Here is a 13759-nt window from a genome sequence, read left to right as displayed (position 1 = left end):
GGAACAAGTTTCTTATACAGTATGTCTTGCAGTCAAGCAGTTAGGAATGGTTTAATCCAATATCCCATAATGCAATAGGGTCTTCTGGACAAACTCATCCTTGTATAGCAAGAATTGTACACACAAGACTTAGAAACGCGATATAACTATTATGGGTAGCATGGAGCCGTATGATAAAAAGAATTTAATCTAACTGGCAGCTGCTGAGATCAGGAAGAAATGAAATGCAACAAAGCCTCCTGTTATCTTCACGCCCTGGCAAAGTACTCTGCACGCCTGCCTTTGCTTTGACTCAGCTGTATAAAAGGTAAAGTTTCCTGCTAATATACTATACTGACTCGGTCACCTATGCTTTCAGCACTCTGATTCTCACAGAGTGAACTAGAGAAGTAGCCATCTCTCAAGATAAGTAGAGCACAAACACTGAAGGACTATTTGCTTACTGCTACAAAACTGACATGTCCTTTTGACATTACTTTCTTAGTTTTTTTTTTTAAGCATTTTTACTGGCTTTCTTTTTGTACTTGTCAGTGACTCTAGAGCTCATGAAAGCTACTGGCCTATTTATATCCACCAAACAACAGACGGCCATGCTCTCAGATGAAGAAGGGGCCACAGGACCTAACAGATTATGGAAGAGAGGTACAGGTGGAAGTGTAAAACAAGGGAACCCAAAAGGGACACCAAGTAGAGAACCCCAGACTACATCCACTGCTTTGAGACGGAATCCAAGGAATCAATGGACACCATCCAGAGGAACTCTACCTGGATGTGTGAATGGACCAGGGAAAGGTAAAAGACTCCATAGTCAAGCTTCCAGACCTGGAGACTGAACTCTTTTGTTAACCCACCCAAGTACAACATAAGCAGCAGCAATACACGCTTCCTTCATGATGCCACACAAATGCTCCTCAAGCTCTGGTCTGCTGGGACTGTCCTTCACAACCCATTTTGAGACTCTCTGCCAAGACTGAAAATAAGGGTGCTAGTTATGATGGTTGATTTTAAAATACATACATTGGTCCAGAGGAAAGTAGATTAAGACCACCCAAGAAGTGAACAAGGTTTGGTCTCTGCTAACCTAGATTGTATTTAAGGTTTCTGATTTTTGTTTTTAACTGATAAACACCCCCGACTACCAAAAAAACAACAACAAAAATCAGTGTTTGTTTAACAGACACCGGAAATGGTAGCTTGCAGCTAAGGCTCGTCTACACAGAGCAGTAATGCAGACTATAGGGGGTGTGATTTCTAAAGCTCACGAGCATGTGCTGGTGTACACTAGGGTTCCTGAGTGTGCTTTGATATAGTGCTGTTTGAAACAGAACTATATTAAAAGCATAATCAGCACATTACAAAGAGATTATTCTTCACTGTATACACAGGATTCTGGTTTTGGGGGTTTATTAATTTCAATTTTTGATTTATTTTTAGCAATTTGTGAATTGTATATAGATGTCCAAACACTGGGGGTTTGGAGGCTGTCTCTGGATATAAACTGTAAAGAGTAATGTATACTTACTATTATATGTTAGTGTGTGTGCGCATGTGTGTGCGCGCGCGCGCGTGTGTGTGTAAAAAATTCCCCTCTCACCCCTATGGGTGGTATGTGTCTTCCTCAACCTCGGGTCCTCTACCAGAGGCCTGGGAGTTTGAGGGTTCTGCGCAGTATCTTAGCTGCTTCCTGCACTGCACTCTTCTGCGACAGAGAAGCCCTTGATAGTTGTTCCTGGCGATCTGTGGTAGCCAACTCACCCAGGCTAGAGTTCACCCAGCCGCGAGTGCCTCACCGACCACTGGACCACTTTGGCCTTACTTTTCCACATCCTCTGCTGTTCCTCTTTCAGGCCCTAATGGATTACTTTTCTCCATGCTCTTCTCCATTATTCCTTCTCCTGAATGTTCTTGTCACTGGCACTTGCTTATATCTTATTTTTTCATTCTCCCTCCTTCTTCTTAACTGATCCTTGTCTATTACCACGGACATCTGGTTGATGGGCCAGTACCTGCTGTCCGTCTGGATCTGGAAGTCCACAGAATCTAGCCTGCTATTCTCCACACTTCTGTGGAATCCCCCATCTGGTCTTGGAGGGTCTAGCCTATTGCTGTGCAGATGTCCTGCACACAAATGCCAGCACTTGGTTGTGCCGTTCAGTGTATGCTGTTCCTGCCATGCATCTTACATCCTGCACTATTGTGTTGGACTGTCTCTGAGGCCTGCTTGCCACAGGGTCTGCAACCTTGGCGTCTTCTCTAGTGTGCGTTAGACCCTGCTCAATGGATCTTGGTGCTCCGTGCTGTTCCTGTGCCGCATTATGATCAGTGCCTATCAGTTCTGGTCTTTAATCCGCCTCTTTCAGCCCTGGTAGGATTCCAATGTCAGCCACCTCAGCTATCTGTCGATGGTACATCCCATGCAGGGTCTTGCCGAGTGGGGGGGGGGGGAAGAAGAGAGAGAGAGAGAGACCACACACACACACACACACCACACCACACACAACCACACACTAGTGTAGTTGTTATAGTGCCGCCCTTTGATACGGGGGACGTTCCTTTCATACGAGAGGACCGGGGGTTCAATCCCTGGTTGGGTACCCAACTTTCCAGTAGGGGTCCTTGGGCAAAAGACCCCCTAATGCCTTCAACCTTGCCTACCTCAAATATGAGGTGACCACGAAACACTAGGAGAGTCATTTTGCCGGGGCTAGACGTCGCCCGCCCGGAATTACACAAGGTCCACCACCAGCATGGTTGAGGAAGGACCGGACAATCTGACGATAAGTGGGCTACTGGACAAACCATTCATGGCCGGACAAGAGAACCTTGAATATTGATGGAATGCCTACTACAAACAGTCGACCTATTGAGACGGGGATTATGAAATGTATGAGGGGACTATGGATGCGACAAAAGACCTACATCCACACTTACTGAGAAAAGCTGTACCCAATGCTTCAACATAAAGAGGAACTGCTCTCGTTAGCTTGAGATAGCACCAACTGCCACTTACATCCCAAGACTCAAGAAGGACTGGGAACAAGTGGATGTGCACCCACACCTGAGCTGGAAACTCATTGCCACCCCCTCCATTGCAGAGCACAGCAGCTGATATGAGCAAAGATCATGGAGAATGGAGAAAGAAATTGGAGCTACAGTCAATCCTTGAGACCATATTTACCGGCTCAGTGGAGAAGTACCTAGATTTTGTATTGTTAGAAGATGCAATAGGAGGCCCTCATGACAATCACTACTACCACCATAACTCAAACCAATGAACTGGTATACGCGTACAGCCTCTTATCCTGGAGATGCTTAGGCTACAACGCATCAAGGAACAACAACAGTATTGTACCACCCTGGAAAATGAGGTTGAGATAGATCAAGGAGACTCGGAGAATGTTAGTCAGCCTGTGAACTAAGGAAGGGTGTAGAGATTAAAAGGATAAGACTCGGCTACTGAAATATACAAGGGCGCCTGACTCCATCTGAAGCCCTAGAGACTGCCCTAAACAAGGCTTCACAGCACTGGTTACCAGCGCTAAGGAGATACACTAGGAGAAGCGAAGGCCAAAAAAGTAAATGCCCACCTGTTTCTCCAAAAACCATCCCAAAGGTGTACTCCCAACTGCAGTGCACAAACACATAAACAGCAGAAACTGAACAGTAACTGGAAGAACATATGGGGAGAAAGAGAAGATCATAACACCAGTGCAAATGCTGCAGGGACCTGAGAACAGAGCACCAGGCAATCTCCCAGACAGAAAACCAGTCACCATCAAGTAGAAGGACATTCAGCAGCCCTGGTGGTAAGAACATGTAAGAGCTGCCGACAGCACTGGACCAGACATGATCCACACCTACTGGCTAAAGAAAACTAACAGCAGTGGCATGAATGCTCCTAGCAGCGCAGATTGACCACCTGCTAGCAGCAGCCCCACCCAACTGGTAACACAAGGCAAGGACAAGTCGCCTGATCTGAAAACCCCTGAAGGGAACAGAACCGGGCCAATAACCTTGCCTCCCCACACATGGAAAGTCCTATCAGACATCATAGCCGCGAGCTACGACCCATGTGGGCCAGTACATGAGCGCCACAGCTCAGAAGGGCATTGGGAACAACACCAGAGGTCAAAACACCAGGTGTCATAGATAGAGCAGGTCCCAAGACTCAAGGTCTAGACAGACCAATCTGAGCACAGGGGCCTGGATTTGACTACAGGAAAGCCTACGCACTTCAATGCTGCACATGTGGATCTGTTGGAATGTCTGGCACTATAACCAAAGCAACAGGACACTAAGGGGACCTTTCCTCAAGACAACTTCAATGGGACTATGGAAGAAACACTGGGAAGTCAACTCAAGCAGGCTTTGCCGAAGTGGCCATCAACGGTGCGGCTATACCAAGTTGAGCACTCGTTCCCCGCTGTGCTGTTTTCTGCATAGGCTTAAACCCCCTCAGCCAGGATAATCGCCAAGACTGATGACTGGGGTACGCGTCAGGAGTGGAATTACCATCAGCCACTCCTCTATGGATTGACATGCAAGGCGGTGTAAGAATTGAATGAGGACATCGACTCACATCCACCTGACGCGGATCTACAGTGGAGGATATCAGGATGTCATTCGGACTGGAGAAGTGTGGCCGTGGATGGGGGAGGAGGGTAGTCAAGACTGATGGGGTGGAACTACCAGCGGGCCACATAGCAGACATACAGACCAGCTGCAATAACCTTGGCGTCCCACAGTCACATGGGAAACCCGATGAGGAGGCAAGGAAGTGACAGCAGACATCCAAGTTTCACCAAAAGGTTAGACAGTTCGTCCTGAAGAGCCACAGCTCGTGGGAAGAAAAAACAAGATCCACCCACCATTCAACCGATATTCGCTCTGCCAGGCTCATTCAGATACCCTGCTGCATAGTGAGTCTGGCCAAAGGAGGAACATTGGGAAAGCTGCCGAATGTGAAGACCCGGAAGCTCCTCATAATGCACGGAGGGTTCCCACCCAGTCCAACACCCACTTGACTGTATACCAGCCGGAAAGAAGGCGGGCGGGGCTTGCTGTGAGCGTTAAAGCCACTGTCCTGGATGAAACCCGGACATCCAGAGTAACATCAGGTAGATGGCCCCCAAAGATGAGCTGCTGGAGATTGCCTGAAGGCAAAGCAGCAGACAGCGCCGTGAACACCTTCATGGGAGGGAAGACCAAGCAGAAGAGTGCCAGCCAGACAAGACCCTGCATGGGATGTTACCATCGGGACAGATGCTGAAGGTGGCTGACACTGGGAATCCTACAGTGGCTGGAAAGGGTGCGATTAAAAGACGCACTGAGGCACTGATCATAGCGGACAGGGAACAGGCCACTGAGCACCAATCCATTGAAGCCAGGGGGTGCTACCACACTAGAAGAAGACCAAGGTTGCAGGGACTGTGGCAGGAGGCCTCAGAGATCATCGGTCCAACCAGACATAAGTGGCAGAGATGTAAGATGCAGGCAGGAACGGCTATACACTAACTGGCACAACCAAGTGGCTGCTGCATTTGTGTGCAGGTGAGTCATTGCCTTCAGCATATGGGCTAGATTTCCCTCCGCCAAGACCAGATGGGGGATTCCACAGTAAGTTGTTGGTGGGAATAGCAGGCTAAGATTCTGTGGGACTTTCCCAGATTTTCCAGCCGGACAGGGCAGGTAACGCCAATTCAACCAGATGGTCGTACGTGGTAATAGCAAGGATCAGAAGACCAAGGCGGTGCGGTGGTTGATAGAATATAGCAGTGCCAAGTGACACGCAACATCAGAGAAGGCATATGAGAAAGCTGGGCGAGAAGTTACAGGCCTGAGAAGAGGAATAGATAGAGGATTGTGGAAAAGTGAAGGCCAAAGTCGTCCAGTGGGTGGTAGAGCACTCGGGCTGTGAACTTCCCTAAGCTTGGTGTGAGTGGCTCCAACAGATCCCAGGAACAACATCAGAGCTCTCTGTCCAGAAGAGTGCAGTGCTAGGAACAGCTAAGATACTGCGCAGAACCCTCAAACACCCAGGCCTCTGGCAGAGGACCCGAAGTTGAGGAAGACACATACCACCCATAGGGGTGAGAGGGGAATTTTTTTTTACTGTAATGACTATGTAATGACTAATCTCTTTGTAATGTTCCTAGCGTGCTTTAACATTGTTCTGCTTCAAAGAGTACTACATTAAAGCACAGCAAGGAATGTTTAGTGCACATCAGCAGGGTCTATACAAGCCAATTTATGCGCACCATGTTAGCGTGCTTGAGAAATTGCACCCCTGTAGCCTATATTACTGCTCTGTGCAGACAGGTCCTTAGATTCAAGTAACCATTTCTTGTGTTTTTCCCGGTGTTTATTGGATAAACACAGATTTTTTTTTATCAGTGTTTATCAGTTAAAATCTAAAATCCGAAGCCCTAAATATACACTACCATAACGTAATCTGCATTATTTATTACAATATACACAAGGAGAAAACACAGAAACATGCTGATTTTTTCATATCTATATAAAACTCTAACTGCTAAAAATAAACCAGAAAACTGAATGAATAAACTCAGAAAAACAGAAGCCTAAGTGTATTTGAGCTGGGACCTAAGTAGGAAAATGCTCTGTAACATGTGCCCAACACAGTAAACCATATAATCCCTTCAACATCTGGCATTTAATGAAACAAACAAGCAATAATCCATCCATACATAAGATTAGTATACATAGCAACATAACATGTTCCCAGAAAAAGACTACATTAAAATGGAGTTAAGGTTGAGAATACATATTAGTAATTTAGGGTAGACGACATTACAATGTTGTTGTAATTATCTCAAAACCAAGGAAACCCAGGAAATTCACACTTAGAAATTAAATTGAAAGGAAATCCAAACATGTTATGGTTTGGTAATGCACAGTTTAGGGCACCCAATCAACCTTAACTCTGCCCTATACTGACACTATAAAAGGGGGAAAAAGTCAAATGTGTCTTTGAAACTCATTTAATCTAAGCAGGGTCCACAAACTCTAATGAACCTTAAACATTATTGTATTGCTCTTGCATTGTTGTCATTTCAAAGCAGAATTAAGATTTCTGCAGAAAAAGAAACTTTCAGTTATGAAGCATAATGGGGGGAAATAATAAGTACTAATCAGGAAAAAATTCAACATAGCTTGTAAGTTTTAACTATATGAGAAGATTGCTGGGTCTGCGATAGGGCAGAATTAAGGTGATCCAGGAATTTCCTTGTTATTTTTCAAATTAAAAAATTCACACATGAACCCTAAACCAGAAACTCAAAGGGAATGTTGCCCTGTAATATTTTTAGTGATTTGAAAATATAAAAAGGTTGATATTCTATATGAAGATAATAATTTTAACTTTTATGACCAGATTCTTTGATACACTCTTGACTGCTTTGCCCCAATCTGGAGCAGCAAATAGCAGCCAAAGCATATGGGGATAGCTAAAATAGGTTTATAGTTGCTTTATTTAGCTAGAGCAATGCAAACCAGCCAGAGCGTACATCCTGTTTCCCCCTCCCTCTGATCCTCCAAATTCCCCCGGCTCTTCCATCCCCCCATCACAAACCTCCACCCATCCAATTTCTCTCTCCTTCCTGCACCTTTGTGAATTATCCTGCATGTACATATCTGCTTATTTCTGCCTCTTGCACCTTCATTCATTTCTCTGTGCATGCACATATGCATGTGCACTCATTACTTTCCTTCCTCTTCCCAGCCTCTTAGTTTGAGTACATTTGATGCAAAGAGCAGCTTTTGAAAAGATGGCTGGGATTAATGGCAATTTTTTGCCATTATTTTCCATAACTGAAAGTTTGTCACAAAGAACTGCCTTTTTCAAAATGGCTACCACCTCCCCTTATTCTCAATGGGACTGAGAACACAGCTGTTCTCAGGGAAAACTCTCATCGTGGCCCCCTATGCTATGCGGAGGTAGAGACACTCAGAACCACTGAGAAGAATGAGAGAGAGAGAGAAGATACCTTTCTTAAAATGGCCACCAGCTGAGGTCAGCAGTAATGTGAGTCCCACTGAGACCAACAGGATAAAGCAGCCATTTTGAAAGAGAGGTTCTTCGTGATATTCTCTGTAGGCTATTTTAACCTTTCAATCTTTGCTGAAGGAGAAACTTTCAGTTACAAAGAATAATGAGGGAAAAAGACCATGGATGGATGGATAAGAATCAATCTATTCAACATATCCCAATATTTCAGTGAGTTTTAACTTAATGGGATGCTTGAAGAGTCTATATTATTGTGTTACTGAGTATTTTTGGGGAAATGAAAAAAACAAGTTTGATACTAGATACTCACTTTCTTTAAAGGTCCCATTTTTAATTTGTTTTAATTCCTAAACAAATTAACAGATTTACTTGTGAATTCTCAGAAAATTCATTCTGTATTTAAAGAGTAATTGCAGTAGTTTGGGGCAGACACACTGTATTTCTCGTATGTAATAAAGAGATTGATTCTCTGCTTTAAGTGCAAAATTCAACTCAGACCTATCTACGGAATTACTACAGACACCTCCACCGTTACACAAGATCATAGTAATAAATAAAGCACTACATAGCATCCAATAGATCATGAAAACTGGTCACATAAAATACTCGGTATCTGGGTTCCAAATGTCATAAAATATGGACTAGAAGGAATGGTGTGCATACAGTCTACATTTCCCCCTCCCCCCACCCAAAAAAACTGGGGGACACTATATTCCTGATAAAGCTGCTGATCCAAGGATAGAAGAATTTGTTAGGGGAACATTCAGCAGTCCACCATGATCAGCATTTTTACTGTCTGACACAAGTGGTTTCACAATCAGAGATAAAAATGCTTATATTGTAAGTAAATGTTTCTATTTAACACAGTTTTCTATTTAATTCAGCCTTTATGTAAAATAACCTAATAGGGCTCTTTAAAATAAAGAAATCTGTGTCACTTATCTATTTGCTATTTCAATGGTTAAAAATCTAGTAAAAGTGATTAAAGATTACTATACAAAGCAAACAAACCCAGCACATGTAATAGTCTAAACAATGACTTCACAAGACAGCATGCTGAGCAGTAACAAGAACTACATAATAACTGCTGTTTCTACTTTGTATGCCTTGGGAGGGTGTATAAACACTTGGGTTATTTAGAAGGAAGAAGGGCTTTACTACATTTTGTATTTTTTTCAGGCTTTCATTTCATTAAAAACAGCAAGACCATCTTCCTAAATCTAGGCTTTACTACATGATCAAGATTTGAGATCATCCAGTATAATTCTTACTACAATCGCTTGCTGAGGGTTTTGCCTTAATAAAAATTTGTTAGACCCGTCTGCTGAGCAAGTGAATCTCAAATCCAACACAAACACTACTCCTAAACCCTGAGAAAGTACTGTACAAATTTAGGTCTTAACTTTGCAGCTTAGGTCCGTATCATCTCAACTATAAACAGGATACAGTCATAAAAACTTAGTTTTCAAACTGGATGATCAAACTTAGATACCCATATTTGTATTTAGGCACACAACTACCTGTTTTAGTCATCCAAGTACTAGTTTAGGTATCTAAATGTTCTAAATGTAGATTTAGACCAAGATCTTTTTTAAAAATCACGTCTAAAGTGAGGCTTTTAAGTTCATATTTACGTGCTCCTGGGAGCTGCTGGGTGCTCAATAGTTTTGAAAATGAAGCCACTATTTAGATGCCTTAATATGAATTTAGGAGCCTAACTCTGGGCACATATCTTTAAAAAATATTGGAATTAGTGGTCCATAATTGATCATTTTCTTCTCAAATGAGGAATCACACTACTCACTTTACTACATTTACAAGCAATTTGCTGAGTTAGATTCAACAGGTTATGTGGGTTTCTATTTTTTTATTTATATGCCCAACCCTCAGATATTGTAGTGCTAAATAACTGGGTAACTGATTTCTCAACTTAAATGAGAAAGACGCTTAAATAATTTTGCTCTTTCACATTATCCCACAGTGTATACTCCTGTCCAAACACCACAGCACATTTTGATTTCCACTGGCACAATGAAAGTACCTATTTTCTTTCTACCTAGGTATTTATCAGGCTGTCATCTCCACTGTAACTGAACATCTATTTTAATGAAACTGTCCCTGATTTTTAAAAAATGGAGAAGGGAGAAGAGAAACAGAAAATACATATTAATTGTATAGTAAGTACAACTGCTCGTAAATACTATATAGACGGCCAGATTTTTTCCCAGTGTAAATTGGAGCTACTCCACTGACTTCAATGGTGCTGAAGTAAATTGCAGCAGCAGAGAGTCTGGCTTAGAATGTTATTTATTGTTTCCCATGATGCTTCTAAAACTGTCATTTTCTCTTTCAATGGCAGACAACACAGTACAGTAAATGCAGAACACTCCTTGCTCCACTAGCATGAAGTTGAAAACAATTACTCACTTTCCTTCTGGCTTCTGCTTTCTGGAAGCACTCATGCTGTATAAAGTTAACTGCAGCAAGGATCCTGGGTAACGAGGATGTCCTTTCAGTGTCCAGAGTGTTCACTGCGAGCTCCAGAGTCATCTCCCCTTCTGGACTCCTAAATATATAGCCATGGAAGTTTGGTGAATCAAGACAGCAGAATACCAGCATTCTGACAGTGTTGTTTTTTTTTTTTTACCAGGCAATTCATAACACTCTTTAGTTATACTTAGACTATGATGCTCCTCCCAGTAACAGGAGAGAGTTGAAAAAGCTCATGGTATCCATAAAAGCCTAACACATGATTTGGAAAAAATTCTGACAAGTGGAATTGTTATAACATGAAGTGGGTCAGCACACGATAAATCCTGCCAGCATTACACAACCACACCAGAAGTTCAAGTATCCCTCCTTGTGAGGTGCAGAGCAACCTCCGCTCCCACTGACCTTAGGAGGTGCATAGCACCATGAAGGATTGGGCCCCATGGGAGGCCAGATTAGAAAGAGTGTTTGTAACTGTCAGCGTTTTCTGTTTATTTTTCTGTGCAATGCCATTGTGATGGCATATATGCACCATGTCCTATCCTTTCTCAGCTGCTCCATGCATGGAACATCTGGTGCTTCGGCCTTTGTAGGGAGTTTTTTTTGGGGGGGAGGGGCGGGGGCAGACTTGAAAATTGCTTTTGTTTCTGACAGACAGTACTTGTTTATGGTGGAACAAAAATTATTTTCCACTCACTGAATGAAACACAAAAAATTGCCTCACAGGAGCATCCAAAAGTATGTTCCTATTTTCCCCCTAATTGCCAGCATCTTTGCCTGAATGAGGACATCACGCAAAATGTCAAAAACTGGAAGGAGAGGTCACCAGGCTCACATGTTGCCAATAAAATGCATCTACAGGGGATGTAAGCCAATAAAATGCATCTACAGGGGATGTAAGCCAATAAAAATGCATACATGTGCATGTGTAGAAATAGGACAGGTAAGGTACATCCCTCATTCCCTTTCACCCCTAGCACGTTTCTCTACAGTGGAAGCAGAGCTGGCCAGGAAACTGAATTTCAGTTCAATGAAAATTTTTGAGATTTCAGAAAATAAATTCACTTTGAATTGGGGCAAACAAAAAAAAATTTATGGAACTGAAATCCTGCAATAATTTATTTTGGCAACACCAAAGCATGGTGTTTCCAAAACAAAATATATTCCTGGAATCCCTGATTGCTCACCTGGTGGTCTACAGCTGAACCTAGGAAGCCCTGGTTGCTTCTGACTGAAATTAACATGAATCTTGCCAGATTTGCTTGCGCCCACCACTGAACAACACAGTGAAACTGACCAGACTCTTGATGTCAAGATAACAGTAGAGAGCCAATTGCCACAGAAGTCCGAAAGCCTAGAGGTCATCGACTCCAAGACAGTCCAAATAGTGAACTATCCCGGAGCTGCAGACCCTGGGAGCTCTGGTGTTCCCCGCAGTCTGTGAAATGAGTGATGTGGCAGGAAACCAGGCACGTTTCCAATGGAAAAATGTTTTATCAGAGTTTTTCTGACCAGCAGCAATAGATTATAATTTACAGTTAGAGTTGGAGGTTCATCAGAAGGCATAAGAAGTGATTAGTATGGCTGCAAGAACAGCAAAGAGAAGGAAAACAACTCTGACGTCCGTATCACAAATAAAATTACATTCTTATGTCCTGAGGTCTCCACTATGTTTTCATTTATTATGAACCATGCAATCTCCTGTCTTCTCTTCTTCTCAGAATTAGTGTTTTGAACTGATCTATTTAACAGACAGATGCCAAGGAGTGTGCTCTTTTAGGACATAGACATCTGCTACGCGTATCAATAATACCTTTGAAAAGGATAGGACAAAAAGGAAAGCTGAAGGAGAAACTGGATGAGAGCGTCAATGGAAGGGAGAAATAGAAATAGGCTTATGAGCAAAAATATAATCAACGTGGGCTAGCTTCTCTTGTGCACCAAACTGTGCTTGGTGCCAGTTACAGCACCTTGATTCTCACGACTGACCCTGGCGTCGATGCAATTTAATGCAGCTGCTGAGGTACTCTAAATTGCAACATTGGTGTAAGGATCTTACACTTGATCAAAATCATACGTAATGAACCTGAACAGCAGTGAACTGATCAAGCTGAAATCACATGCCTTCCTCTTACTCCCCTTAATGGGAGCCAGAAAAGTACATACTTTCTCACCCTTTTTGCTATAAAAGTAGGCCTGATAGCAGGACATGTACATCAAGAACAGCTAATCCACGGCACTGAGATCAGTCAAGAAAGACACACAGTCATGTACTACCCAAAATCAATACACACAACTCCCACTGAAGCCAGTGTAATTCTGCAAGGCGAACTAGAGCAATATATGGTTCTTCATGGCTGATACCTGCATTCACATAAATATAAAATAAATGAATATATGGAGCTAGGCCTATCTCATAGAACTGGAAGGGACCCTGAAGGTCATCAAGTCCAGCCCCCTGCCTTCACCAGCAGGACCAAGTACTGATTTTGCCCCAGATCCTTAAGTAGCCCCCTCAAGGACTGAACTCACAACCCTGGGTTTAGCAGGCCAATGCTCAAACCATTGAGCTATCCCTCCCCAAAGTCGCCACCCTGTTGTTGCGTACTGCAGTCTTTTCACTAGTCCTTATTCATGTTCATAAGGTTAAAATGAGGCTAATTATAACAGGTCTGAGGCTTAGTCTGATTTTTATTTCACTGAAGTTTATCTGACAGGACAGTGGAATATGTTATTTGTGACCCATTGTATGACATATTTAAAAGTTCAAACACTCCAAACTTATGTCAATGTTTTAAAATCAGAATTTGAAGCTCTGATCCTGTCCTAACTCCAAAACCTTCACAGACAAAAAACTACCACATTACAAATGAGCAAGCAGAGTGTAAATAAGCAAATGAACTTCCAAGACATCTGTATCTCTTCCAGACGACTCCATGATGGCTTCCCACTTTATCTTAATTACCAGACTATAGAGTAGCTGCAATACACCATTTTGTCTGATAATTTTAAAGGTGGCACTCAGCACAATTAGAATGACTACTCCAGAAGGAACTGCTCTCTGAACAGCTGTGTAACATCAAAGGGCAGCAGCACTCCAGGAACTCTCTAAGCCTTTGATATGAGAGTCTTTCTGGTGCAACATCCTATTGGCATGTCCAAAAGATAGGGACAAGTGTCTCCAAGCCTTGTGCTCTTTATTCACAATGTTAGCTAAATATTCGTAAGTATTTTTAAATGCTT

The 13759-nt window shown here is 42.8% G+C and overlaps 1 protein-coding gene across 1 annotated transcript in view; it reads right to left on the bottom strand.

The window, feature by feature from the left end:
• Positions 1-13759, bottom strand: part of PKP2 (plakophilin 2) — a 78252-nt gene that overhangs the window by 38883 nt on the left and 25610 nt on the right. Inside the window, exon 4 of the mRNA XM_032781889.2 lies at positions 10454-10592. Coding sequence (XP_032637780.1) covers positions 10454-10592 — 139 coding nt within the window. The remainder of the gene's footprint in view (positions 1-10453; positions 10593-13759) is intronic.

This window comes from Chelonoidis abingdonii, chromosome 1 (genome assembly GCF_003597395.2).
Source record: "Chelonoidis abingdonii isolate Lonesome George chromosome 1, CheloAbing_2.0, whole genome shotgun sequence".
In the NCBI taxonomy this organism is placed as follows: domain Eukaryota; kingdom Metazoa; phylum Chordata; order Testudines; family Testudinidae; genus Chelonoidis; species Chelonoidis abingdonii.
This window is presented reverse-complemented; position numbering and strand designations above follow the sequence as displayed.